The sequence below is a fragment of the Leptonychotes weddellii genome, chromosome 13, assembly GCF_054177405.1.
Source record: "Leptonychotes weddellii isolate Sample4059 chromosome 13, ASM5417740v2, whole genome shotgun sequence".
Taxonomy (NCBI): domain Eukaryota; kingdom Metazoa; phylum Chordata; class Mammalia; order Carnivora; family Phocidae; genus Leptonychotes; species Leptonychotes weddellii.
This window is the reverse complement of record NC_138381.1, coordinates 16,894,017-16,906,251: the sequence shown is the minus strand read 5'-3', so window position 1 is coordinate 16,906,251 and position 12,235 is coordinate 16,894,017. Positions and strand designations below refer to the sequence as shown.

The 12,235-nt window shown below is 34.4% G+C and overlaps 1 protein-coding gene across 1 annotated transcript in view; it reads left to right on the top strand.

Moving 5' to 3' along the window:
- Positions 1-12,235, top strand: part of WDR7 (WD repeat domain 7) — a 338,052-nt gene that overhangs the window by 111,542 nt on the left and 214,275 nt on the right. Inside the window, exon 18 of the mRNA XM_081802523.1 lies at positions 11,422-11,520. Coding sequence (XP_081658649.1) covers positions 11,422-11,520 — 99 coding nt within the window. The remainder of the gene's footprint in view (positions 1-11,421; positions 11,521-12,235) is intronic.

Genomic DNA, 12,235 nt, shown 5'->3' with positions numbered 1-12,235 from the left:
CCTATCAAGGTTGAATACTTTTTTGGTATGTTTATTGCTCATTTCTATATGTTCTTTTGTGAAGTGCCTGTTCAACTCATGTGTGTCTATTAGGTTGTTTTCTAAAAAAAAAAAAAAATCCATTGTAAGGGTTGATCTGTGACTGTCCTTGATATGAGCCCTTTGTTGTATGTATTGCAAATATTTATTTGCCTTTCACTCCTGTCTTTGAAATTCAGCATCTGTCAATTTCAGTGGAATCTAATATATCAATTTTTTCACTTATACTTAATATTTGTATGTCCTGTTTCAGAAGTTACCTTGATACCCCTACCCTGATATCATGAGGATATCCTTCTGTTTTAGAAGCTTTATTGTTTTACCCTTTTTATTTAGATCTATAATCTGCCTAGAATTCATTTTTGGATATAATGAGTAGCAGGGGTCCTGTTTCATTTTTTTTCCTACATACAATACCAGATCGGTCCGGCATGATTTATTGAAGAGATGATTCATTCCCCACTGCTTTGCAGTGCCATCCTTGTCATAAATAAAATGTTCTTCTGTATGATCTGTTTCTGGGGCAGTTTGAGCCCATTGATTTGCTTGTGTGTTCTTGTGCCTTAATTACTGTAGCTTTGTAGTAGGACTTGGTATTCAGCAGATAGAGTCTTCCCACCTTATTCTTAAAGAATGTCATGGCTATTCTTGTTTCTTTGAATATCTCAATTGTCAGTTTAGAGCCAGTTTCTCAATTGTTATAAAAACCTGTTGTGATTTCAATTACAATTTTATTGAATTTATGAATGAGTTTGGGAAGAATTAATACCTTTGTGGGTTTCATTCATTCAGTATATTCAATGTATTCAGTATATTCCTTTATTTATTTAGATCTCATTTGGCTATTGTAACTCTTTTATAGTTTTCTGCGTAGAGGTCTTACATACTTTTTATTTAGATTTTTTCCTAGGTAAGGATTTTTAAAATACTCTTGAACTGGTATTGAATACAATAATGCAGATTATTTTGTATGTTGACCTTGTATCAAGCAGTCATGCTAAACTCACCCATTATTTGTAGTACTTTATTTGTGGATTACTTTGATTATATGGACAGTAATATGGGATGCTTTTTCTATGCCCAGTGTTTTCCCAAAGGGGAAAATTTTAAGTTTTCATAATTATTATATTTCCTGTGTGCTTTTCATAAGAAATTCACTTTCCATTATTCCTTTGCTAAGTGCTTATCATCATTGTATGTTGGGTTTTGTCATGCTTTTTCTGTATCTATTGAGATGATTATATAATTTTTCCTTTTATTCTGTTGTGATTGATGTATTATCTTATATATTGTTGAATTTGGTTTAATGTTTTTTATTTGGGAAAAAGTTTCCTCTTCTTCCTCTTCCTCTTTTTTTTTTGTTCAAATAAGTAGGCTCCATGCCTAGCATGGAGCCCAGTGCAGGGCTTGAACTCACAACCCTGAGATCAAGACCTGAGCTGCGATCAAGAGTTACACGTTTAACCAACTGAACCACCCAAGTGCTCCAGTTTTCCTTTCTTCTAATGCTCTTATTAAGTGTTACCTTATTCAGGTTTCAAAAAAATGGATTAAAGAATCTTTTCTCTTTTTCTGTTTTCAGGTAGAATTTGTGTAAGATTGGCATTCTTTCTTCCATAAATGTGCAGTAGAATTTGCTGGATTTAGATCTAGAGTTTTCTCTGTGGGAAGTTTTTTAATTCTAGGTTTAATTTCTTTCATTGTCATGTGACAGTTCAGATTTTCTGTTTCTTATGTCAGTTTATTAAGTAGTACATATTTAGCGATTTTTCTAGTTCTTTTAAATTTGTTGTCATTTGAAAAGATATTATCTTTTAAATTTCTTTAATATCTGTAGTGATACCACCATTCTTATTCCTGATGTTAATCATTTGTATCTTCCCTCTTTTTTCTTGATCAGTCTCATCAGGAACTTATCAATCTTATTAGTTATTTTAATGAATCTTTTGTGCCTTTATCCTTTCTAAGTGCATATTTTTTCCTATCTCCCTGAAGTCTGCTCTTCTCCTATATTTTTTGGAGTTACTATGCTGTTTATTTTTAACTTTCTAAGATGGATGGTTACTTACCAATTTTTAGCCCTTCTTCCTTCAGAGTATATGCCCAAAATAATGTTTTCTGTGAATAAAGACAATTTTGCTTCTTTTCAGTCAGTTTGAATTTTATTTTTCTTACCTTACTGCACAGGTAAGGAGTTAGAGAATGATGTTGAATTGAAGAAGTTAGAGCAGACATCCTTGCCTCATTCCCAATCCATGGGATAAAGCATCCAGTCTTTATTAAGTATGATGTTAGCTTCAGGTTTTTCTTAGATGAGGAGGATGTTAAGGCAGTTACCCTCTATTCCAAGTTTGCTGAGATTTTTAAAATTATGAATGGGTGTTAGTCAGATGATTTTTCTGCATCTGTTGAAATTAGCAAATGATTTTTCTCTTTTATTAAGACAACGTACATTAACTTTTGAATTTTTTTTTCAAAGATTTTATTTATTTATTTGACACAGAGAGAGAGATGCTAAGAGAGAGCACAAGCAGGGGGAACAGCAGAGGCAGAAGGAGAAGCAGGCTCCCCACTGAGCAGGAAGCCCGATGTGGGGCTCGATCCCAGGACCCTGGGACCATGACCCGAGCCGAAGGCAGCCGCTTAACCAACTGAGCCACCCAGGCGCCTGAACTTTTGAATTTTAAAACAACCTTGAGATCCTAGGGTAGACCACACTTTGTCATGATGAATTATTCTTCTTATAGATTGTTGGATATAATTTGCTAAAATTTGTTAAGGGTTTATGTTATGTTTATGAGGGATTTTGGTCTAGTTTTCATTTCTGATAATGTTCTTTGTTCAGTTTTGGTAACAGGATAATGCTGGTCTCACAGGAGTTAGGATGTTATCCTCCCCCCGCCCTCCTGCCCTTTTTTTTTTTTTTTTTTTGTATTTTCTGGAAGGGTTTGTGTAGAATTGATATTACTCTTCATTTGTTTGATCTAAATTTACTAGTGAAAGTATGTGGGCCTGGAGTTTTCTTTATGGGAAAGGTTTTAACTACAAATTTAAATGCTTTAATAGATATAGGGTTATTTAGATGTTTTATTATTATTATTACATCTTGGGTGAACTTTGATATTTTGTGTCAAAGTTATTGGAAAAAAGTTTAATATTCTCTAATTTTTCTTTTAATATCCATCTGTAGAAATTGAAAATAGTATCCCCTCTCTCATTTCTGTTATTCATAGTTTATGATTTTTCTCTTTTTCTCTTGAGTAGTCTGGCAATGATTGTGGGTTTGATTATTCCTCCTTGTATTTCTATTAGTTTTTGCTTCATGTGTTATAAAACTCTCTTACTAGGTACATAAACCTTTGCTTACTGTTTTTTTTTTACTTTTGTCATTACGAAATGACCTCTTTATCCTTGATAATATCTTTTGCTTTGAAAATCTACTTTGTTTATAATAATATAGCCAGTTCAGTATATTTGGTTACTGTTATTAGCATAGTATGTATTTTCCTGTCCTTCTACTTTTCACCCATTTTGGGTCTTTACATTTAAACTGTGTTTCTTTTTTTTTTAAATTATTATGTTATGTTAATCACCATACATTACATCGTTAGTTTTTGATGTAGTGTTCCATGATTCATTGTTTGCGTATAACACCCAGTGCTCCATTCAATATGTGCCCTCTTTAATACCCATCACCAGGCTAACCCGTCCCCCCACCCCGCTCCCCTCAGTTTGTTTCTCAGAGTCCATAGTCTCTCATAGTGAAGCAGGGCTCCACCCCAGGACCCAAAGATCACAACCTGAGCTGAAATCAAGAGTCAGATGCTCAACTGACTGAGCCACCCAAGTGCCCCCTCATTTGCTTTTGTTTTTAAGATTTATTTATTTATTTGACAGAGAGAGCAAGAGCAGGAACACAAGCAGTGGGGAGTGGGAGAGGGAGAAGCAGGCTTCCCACGGATCAGGGAGCCCGAACATTTGCTTTTTTTAATAAGAAATCTGATGTCATCTGTATTTTCCTGTATAACATTTAAAAAATTTTTTTACTTTATTACTCTTGCCGTTTTAAAGATTTTTCTCTTTGTCACTGGTTTTGAGCCATTTGCTTATGAAGTACCTTGGTGTAGTTTTCTTTATGTTTCTTGCGGTTGAGGCTTATTGAGCTTCTTATTTTTATAGTTTTCATTAATTTAAAACATTTTCCAACTATTATTTCTCCAAATAGTCTTTCTATTCTCTCCTCTCTTCTCTCTTTAGTGGACTGAAAATTACATGTACATTAGGCCACTTGAAATTGTTTCATAGATCACTGATGCTTTATTTTTGGATTTTTTTTCCTCTCTGTGTTTTCATTAGGTAGTTTCTTTTGCAATGTCTTCAAGTTCATTCATCTTTTCTTGGCAATATCCAACCTGGTATTAAGCCCAACCAGTGTATTTTTCATCTCAGACATTTTCATCTCAGACTTATGATTTGCATGTCCACAATTTTGATTTGTTATCTTTTTTATATACCCATTGTCTCTATATAACTTTTTTCAATATATTAGTTATAATAACTGTTTTAATACCCTTATTTGATAATTTTGACATCTCTGTCAGTTTGGGTTGATTTTTAATTGATTTTTCCCCCTTAGTATGGACTGTGCTTTTCTGCTTCCTTGCATGCCTGGTAATCATTGTTAAATGGCAGATATTTTAATTTTACCTGGTGGGGTACTGAAGATTTTTATATTGTTATAAATCTTTTTTTTTTTTTTTCTTTTGTAAGCTATATTCTGGATGCAGTTAAGTTGCTTGGAAACAGTTTGATCTTTTTCTGGTCCTGCTTTTGATTTGTTAGGTGGGTTTGGAATTATGCTGTGTCTAAAGCTAATTCCCATTATTGAGGCAAAAGCTTCCTGAGTACTCTGTCCAGTACCCCCATGCATTATTAATTTTCCAGTCTGGATGGTGGGAGCACCATGGTCTTTGGCCTTATCGTTTCTTCACACACAAGAACTGATCAGTGCTCTGAATATTCGAGGGGGACATCTGAAGAACCTGATCTTTGAAGTTCTCTTCTCTCTGTCCTATGGATTCTAGCTGCTCTGGCTTCCTGAGACTCTCAGCTCTGTCTCTTCAACTCAGGGAATCTGTGGGGCTCTTCCTCAATCCCCATTCCTGTATCTTGGTCTAGAAACTCCTACAAGGCAATAAGCTGGGGCAGTCATAGTGCTGTTTATCTCCAACTCCTGACTCTCCGTTCATCGTCACTTGATGTCCAGTGTCTTGAAACCATTGTTTTATGTATTTAGGGGGCGGGGGTTGTTTTAGATGTGATTATAAATCTGTTTCATGTTATTACATCTTGGCCAGAAGTGGCAGTTCCTCTCCCTTTACTCCTAAAATGTTCTAAATATACTATTACTTCATAAAGTAAAAATTATGTTGTATAGAGTTTCAATATTTTTAGAGCCATTACTTCAGAGAGAAATGGAAATAGGCTTACAGAGGTAAGAGACTTTTTAAAAATATGGTTAGTTATAGTGGTATGATTAGGATACAACAGCACCTTTTAACTCTGTGCTTCTTCTGTAATAACATATATTTATGTCATAAATCCACTGAAAATATCTTCCAGCTTATACAGTACAAATCAGTGGCAGGGCATACTCTCCTCCATTTAGTTAGTTCAGAGCCTCATTTAAGATCAGTTCCTGTTAGAGATGATATTTGTTCTCATCATTACCATCTTCGTTATCATTCTTTGTAGTAAATGTTTCTTCTTGGATTACATTTTTCTCCCTCTGTAATCCTAGCAGATACAAGCCATCCGTTTAATTTGTGACATTGTTGTGATGCATTGTGTATTCCACCACTGTTATGGTATTGAATTTACTCACCTGGTCAGGTCCGAGGACGTTACAGTTCAAATGCTTTAACGTTGCTCCTTTCATAAAGCATCACGTTTTGCGAGCAGTTGGGCGGGGCGGCGGTGGGGGACCGAGAATTGAGTCTTTTTCCAAAGCATTTATTTAAAGCAGTAGAGTTAGGAATTTCGATTTGAAACAGCACAGATGCTTATCTTTTAAAGTAAATAAAGGTTAGCCATCTGTAGTGAGAGTTACGTGGTAAGATACTTCAGGATGACATCATGAAACCCACTTTCTATTTGAACAATGAAAATATGGAGTAATTATCTCTTTAACAAATATTTATTAAGACCTTTTTTTCTCCAGACAACTCTATTTGGGTCATTAGGAAGATTAGTCTGATGTATACTCTCTTGAGTAGTTTATATATATCTAGTAGATAACTCATGAACATAAACAACTAGTTTAGGGTAAGAAGTGGTAAGAGAACGGACAAAAGCTCTGAGTTCTCTGACTACATTTGAGCAGTTAGGGTATTATCTTTTTGTCTTTCTGCTCTGCTTCTCTTAGCTCGGTTTTCTTTTAACATTTTCCTTTTTCCTTATGTATTCTTTTCCTGACTCCCACTACAGTGCACATTGACTCACAATCCATTTTTCCAGCTGGATTGCAAACATGAATATGCTCCTTTTCGATAAACTGTCACTTATATGTTGGCTAATACTTGTTCAGCTGCAAAATAATCTATATGGAGTAAAGACTTTAGCTGGGGATTGGACCTTTCATAGACATTTGGGTCTAAGAATAAAGATGATATAGATAGTTCAGCTAACATAATTTCTCATAAATATTATCAGGGTATTTCACTGGAAAATAATTTCTTCACAAGAGCTTTATTTTGTCTAGCAGTGGACTTGTTAATTCAGTCTTTGCCAATCATTAACATTTACTGACAGTCATACTTTTTGATAGAGACAGTTTTTATTTATTAGATACTCGATTGTGTACTTTATAAAACATCTCACTTGAGAAAGGGATCAGAAATGTCAAACTAAATTTTTGTTCATAGTTATACAGCCCTAAATCTGCCCATAGCTGTAGGCTTATCTACATTCTGACATACTTCTCTTGATCAGTTCAATAATGTTATGGCATAAGTCTTGGTCTGTGTCTCTAGTGCCTATCTTGATTGTGACCCTATTTCTATGTTAGTAGTTGCATCTTTACTCAGTGGTAGTTGTGGAAGCCAGTCTAAGCAATTTAAATATATAAGATTATGTTACAGTATCTGCTATTTTATTTTTCAGAAATGGATTTAATTTAGGTTGTCTAAATTTAGAAGTAGGAGGTAGTCATTGTTAAATTATTTCAGGAATCATTTATATAAATTACCATCCTTTTCCAGGGTCTATAGCAAGAAATATGGAGTACATATATCAGGTCAATGTATGGACCTCAGGACTCCTTAAAATTTTGTGTTTGAACTTATATGCCTTTTATTTTAAAAATTGGCTTAATGACTGGTCTTCGGAAGCTCAAAGGGCAGACATTTGTTCTGTTTGTTCTTTTTTATTCACTGATTTCACACAAGTTCTTGGGACAGTAGCTGAAACATAGAAGGCACTCAGTAAATATTTGGATGAATGAATCTATAGATACCTTCTCTTTATGCTTCTAGTGCCAATGTGTCAGTAACTAGGTGCTTGCTAAGTCTTTAACGCTGACAAAACAAATCTCTGCCTTCATGGAACTTATGTCTAGTGGAGGAGATCCCGAGGAGAGTGCAGTTGATGATAATATTTTAATTAGTTATTTGCTTTTCCTGCCAGACTCTCAGTAACTGAGAGCAGCATCTTTGTCTAATCTTTATGACTTTTTATATGCTTAGCCCAACATCTGGCACATAGTAGGTGCTTATTGTTAATTAAATGAAATAGAAAATTTGAATAGCCTCCATATGTCTAATTCAAGTTAGTGTTCATGTTATCACTTTACCTTTCACTGTAATAAACTCTCCCTCCATGGTGCTTGGTCTTAGCTCGCTTATTTATTTTAGATGTTAGTAATGAAGGAGACTTTTTACAGAAGCGGATTTTTAAAATTTTTTTAATTTTTATTTTTTGGACTCTGGCTGGAGTTATAGGCCAAGGTAAAATTATCATTACATCTCAACTTATTCCAATTCTGATGAAATCCAGTGGTGATCTGGAGGTTAAGTAGAGTCACTGTATTTTTCAAACATTATTAGCACTTTTGTATTTTGCCTTGATGTATGTCTGTCAGAACACTATCTTGAGCTGTTAATTCATTCTGCTTTATGGTACGTTCTTATCCTTTCTATTTTCTGGGAACCTTGTGCTTCCCTATTGCCCTTAGACTTTTTGTGCTCTTCCTTCATAGCATTTTAAGGATATCCTTTTTCCTTAGAATGTTTGATTAATGATTTATCCTAATGCTACATGTTGACTTAAAAGATGATGAGAATGCTCAGCTCCCTAAGACATGAACGTATAGACATAAAGGAAATCTATAAAAAGATGGATGTTGCTCTGAGATCTCTACATTGAATGGCAGAAGGAATGCCTCCTTCTCTATCCTCCCGTCTCGAAGCTTTGTGATTATCCTGTAACACTTTAGATAAAGTGATTCATTATTAAATAATTTTATTTATTTATTAGTGTTAAGCTTTGGAAAAACTTCTTTATGGATTGCATTTGGTTTTACAGAAAACTTTCTAGATTTTCTTTATTGAAAAATGTATTGAAAGGGCTATTTGTGTTTATGTACCAGGAGGCTAATGAGGTTTAGAACAACAACTTGCTACCTAAAGTATGTTCACTTTCTGTCCTTTATGTTTTTATCAAGTCACAATGACAGTAGGGAACAATGGAGTTCAGAGTCAGATTTCAGATGAAGACTGGAAGAGACCTATTCAAAAACCAAAAACCAAGGGTGTTGTAACATTGAGTGCTATGTAGATGCTATTTAATGGGAGGCCAGAGCATATGTGTGGGTGTGTATGTTGTCACACAGTTCGTTTATCTTTGCCTGTCTTTTCATGTGATAGTGAGTAGTTGAAGAGGCTCTTAGCTGCAAAATTTAATAAGTTTCCTACGTAGAACAATAGAACTTGCACCACCTTTGTCATCACTTGAAGCTCTGCTGAGACTTTTACCCTTAGGTTTTACTAACCCTTAATAAGAGAAGCCAATGGATAATTGACATCGCTTTTTTGTTTTAAGAAACCAAATGCTTGCTTATGCTCTATGCTGTAAATTGTCAATATCCAGTGCTACATATGACTTCTTTCAGATTTATTATAGTCATTAAACCTCGAGCTTTTTGTTTTGGGGGTGGTACTTTTTAAAATCTCTTTTGCTGATTTTTCTACCTGTGGACAGTTTTAAAAGCTCAAGCAGAGTTAATTTGAATATTCTCGATTAATTATAAAAAGTAGTTCTAGGTTCTGCAGTCTCAGCTGTGAGGTAGTCTGAATGAAGTATTTTTTGGTGGTGATGCCAAGATTTTTAAAGCATAGTAAATCTGTCCTTGATCTCTCTTACAGTATTCTTGATTTTTTGTGTGTGCTCACAGAATTTATTAAAGGAAAACGTAAATGGCTTTTTCTTTATATACTGTCATTTAAACAGGACTCCAAAAAAGAGTCTGTTATTTCTCTCATTAAAATAAACTTACATATATTAAACATTATTCTGTTAAGACCTATTATGCTTATTCTAGCACTTTTCTCAGTAGCATTTCTAGTTTCCTTTATGTTTGTGACTTACAGAGATGGAGTTTAATCCCACTACTTACTTGACCTGGCTAGGGTAATGATCACTCAGTCCTGAACTTTTACTCATTTGTATTTAATTTCCTCACCTCTCACTCTACTGTCCTCTCACTTAAGAGTAAAATCAGATACCACAGCCTTTTCAGGGATGATAATAATAACTTCTCCTTTTTTTTTTTTAAAGTGAAATTATAGAAGTGTCTCAGTTGTTGGAAACCACTAGAGGAACTTTGTGAACAATTTTGGTGGCATGAAAGCTAAAATCTGAAAATTTACTCTCTGCCATCCAGGCTCGCCAGCTTCTTGCATGAGGAAGTAAATATTTGATAGGCCATAATAACTGAATTTGTAATTAAAAATTTTTTAAATGAAAAATTTATTCAGTGGAACATAAAAATATTTGAGATTTCTTTGCAAGATTACAGTAGAATTCTTATATCTTAGGAAATGTGCAGTTAAGAAAAGCTCTGTTTTGTTCATAAACATAACATTATAAAATTATTATAATTTCATAAGGAATAAAAAACAGGTCTGTGATAATAAAAGCAATTATAATTTCCCAGATAAGACTTTTATGGTTACAAGATGTGCTTCTTAGGGTGTATGGAATTGGATTTTCTGTTTTTTATTACTGTTCATGTACTTTTAGTTCTACTGGTTACTACCTCACACGTGCCTGATTGACATTATGATGCATTCGTGTGGAAATTATGAAAAGTTGTTTTCATGCAGCTGTCCTGTAGTTACAAAGGAACTTCACTGCATGAAAAACAAACATATCATTCAATGGACAATGCTTAATCTGTTCAGGAGCCCAAACCTATTGCTGTTCAATGACAGAAGAAAGGAGAGGGATTAATTTGAAGATGCTTGTGCATGACATATGGTAATTTCTCCATAGGAAGGAAGTGTCACATGGTGACCTCTAAATCTTAACATTGACCTCCCGTTGTAGAATGTGTGTGCCATACGGTCTTTTTGCCTTTTCATATGATAATTTAAGCTGAAACATTTTCCTGGTAACATAACTTTTTTGGGGGTGGGGTGGGGTTGTTGCATGTATTTTATGAGGATTAGAACATTCACAATAATTACTTTTATAATATAAAATATGGGTATCATAAAAATATTTTTTAAATTAAAAATGAAGCTATGTTAGGGTTCTTCTCACAAAAGTTGTTTGGTATATATATTCTTTATAAGTTGGCAGATTTTAAATTGTATTTTTATAAAATGAGTGTGGAAAATTGAAGTGATCTCAGTGGATGTTGGTTTGAGATAATAAAAAATTTACACATAAGGTTAGGAAATAAATTATTAGAAAAATGTAATTGGCAATATGAGGATCAACTTAAACTTTTCAGTATGTGATACATTTTAAATATTGAATTGCATTTTTGCTAATTCTTAATATGTCTGTCATTTTTTCCTTGTAGCCTTACTTGTTTTAGAACTGTTTTTGTATTAATTAGTACATCGATAAATTAGAGTATTCAATAGATTTTGGTTTTAAGAGGAATTTGAACTACACTGTGATTGCTATTCAATGAAATATATCATTTCCCTGCCGTAATCCTCAACGATCATGCCCTCCTGATGAAAACATCATTTTTCAGTTCTCCATTTACTATATTTTGCCAACTTTGTTTTTCATTCTTCACTAATACTGAGCTTTTTTTCAGAAGCCGTTGTACCTCAATTCTCTCCTCTTTATTTCTTCTGTTTTCTCTGCAAGTTCCTGCTCCTGTCATTTCCGCTCGGTCTGATGCTGACCACTCTGGCTCTGACCCTGCTTCTACTCCTGCTTTACATACCTGTTTCTTAGTAAATGAAGGTATTCTCTCTCAACTTTCTAACAACTCCCTTTCAGTCTGTGCTTTACTCTGATATGACATGTTCTTTTTATCCAGTTTATACATTTATCTGCTTTGTTATATATGAGATCCTAAATTTTCCATGTTTTAACTTTATTTGCTAATGTCAATGATAAGGGCCAGTTATGAAAATGTAATGCTACTCCTGGCTGGTGTAAACTGTGTTTCTTGTAATCTAGAATGCCATTAAAGAAGCGCAAAGATGCTAATCTTTGATGTGAAGTAGGTATTAAAAGGTGGATTGGTTTTCATAATGATGTTTGCCATGTGATCTCTGGTGTTAGAACTAATGAATCTATTTTGCATGTATCATTACTCTGAGGTTAGAGGGAAATGTGAGGGGGTCTGTTTACATTATCATTTGAGAAGTCTTCAGAATGTTGATTAGCACCAATGATTATAAACTGAGAGGAATTCACCTGTTTATCCTCCTTACTATTTCTGTTTCTGGATGAGGCAAAAATCCATAATTTCAATTTTTTTTTTAAAGATTTTATTTATTTATTTGACAGAGAGAGACACAGCGAGAGAGGGAACACAAGCAGGGGGAGTGGGAGAGGGAGAAGCAGGCTCCCTGCAGAGCAGGGAGCCCGATGCGGGACTCGATCCCAGGACCCTGGGATCATGACCTGAGCTGAAGGCAGTTGCTTAACCAACTGAGCCACCCAGGCGCCC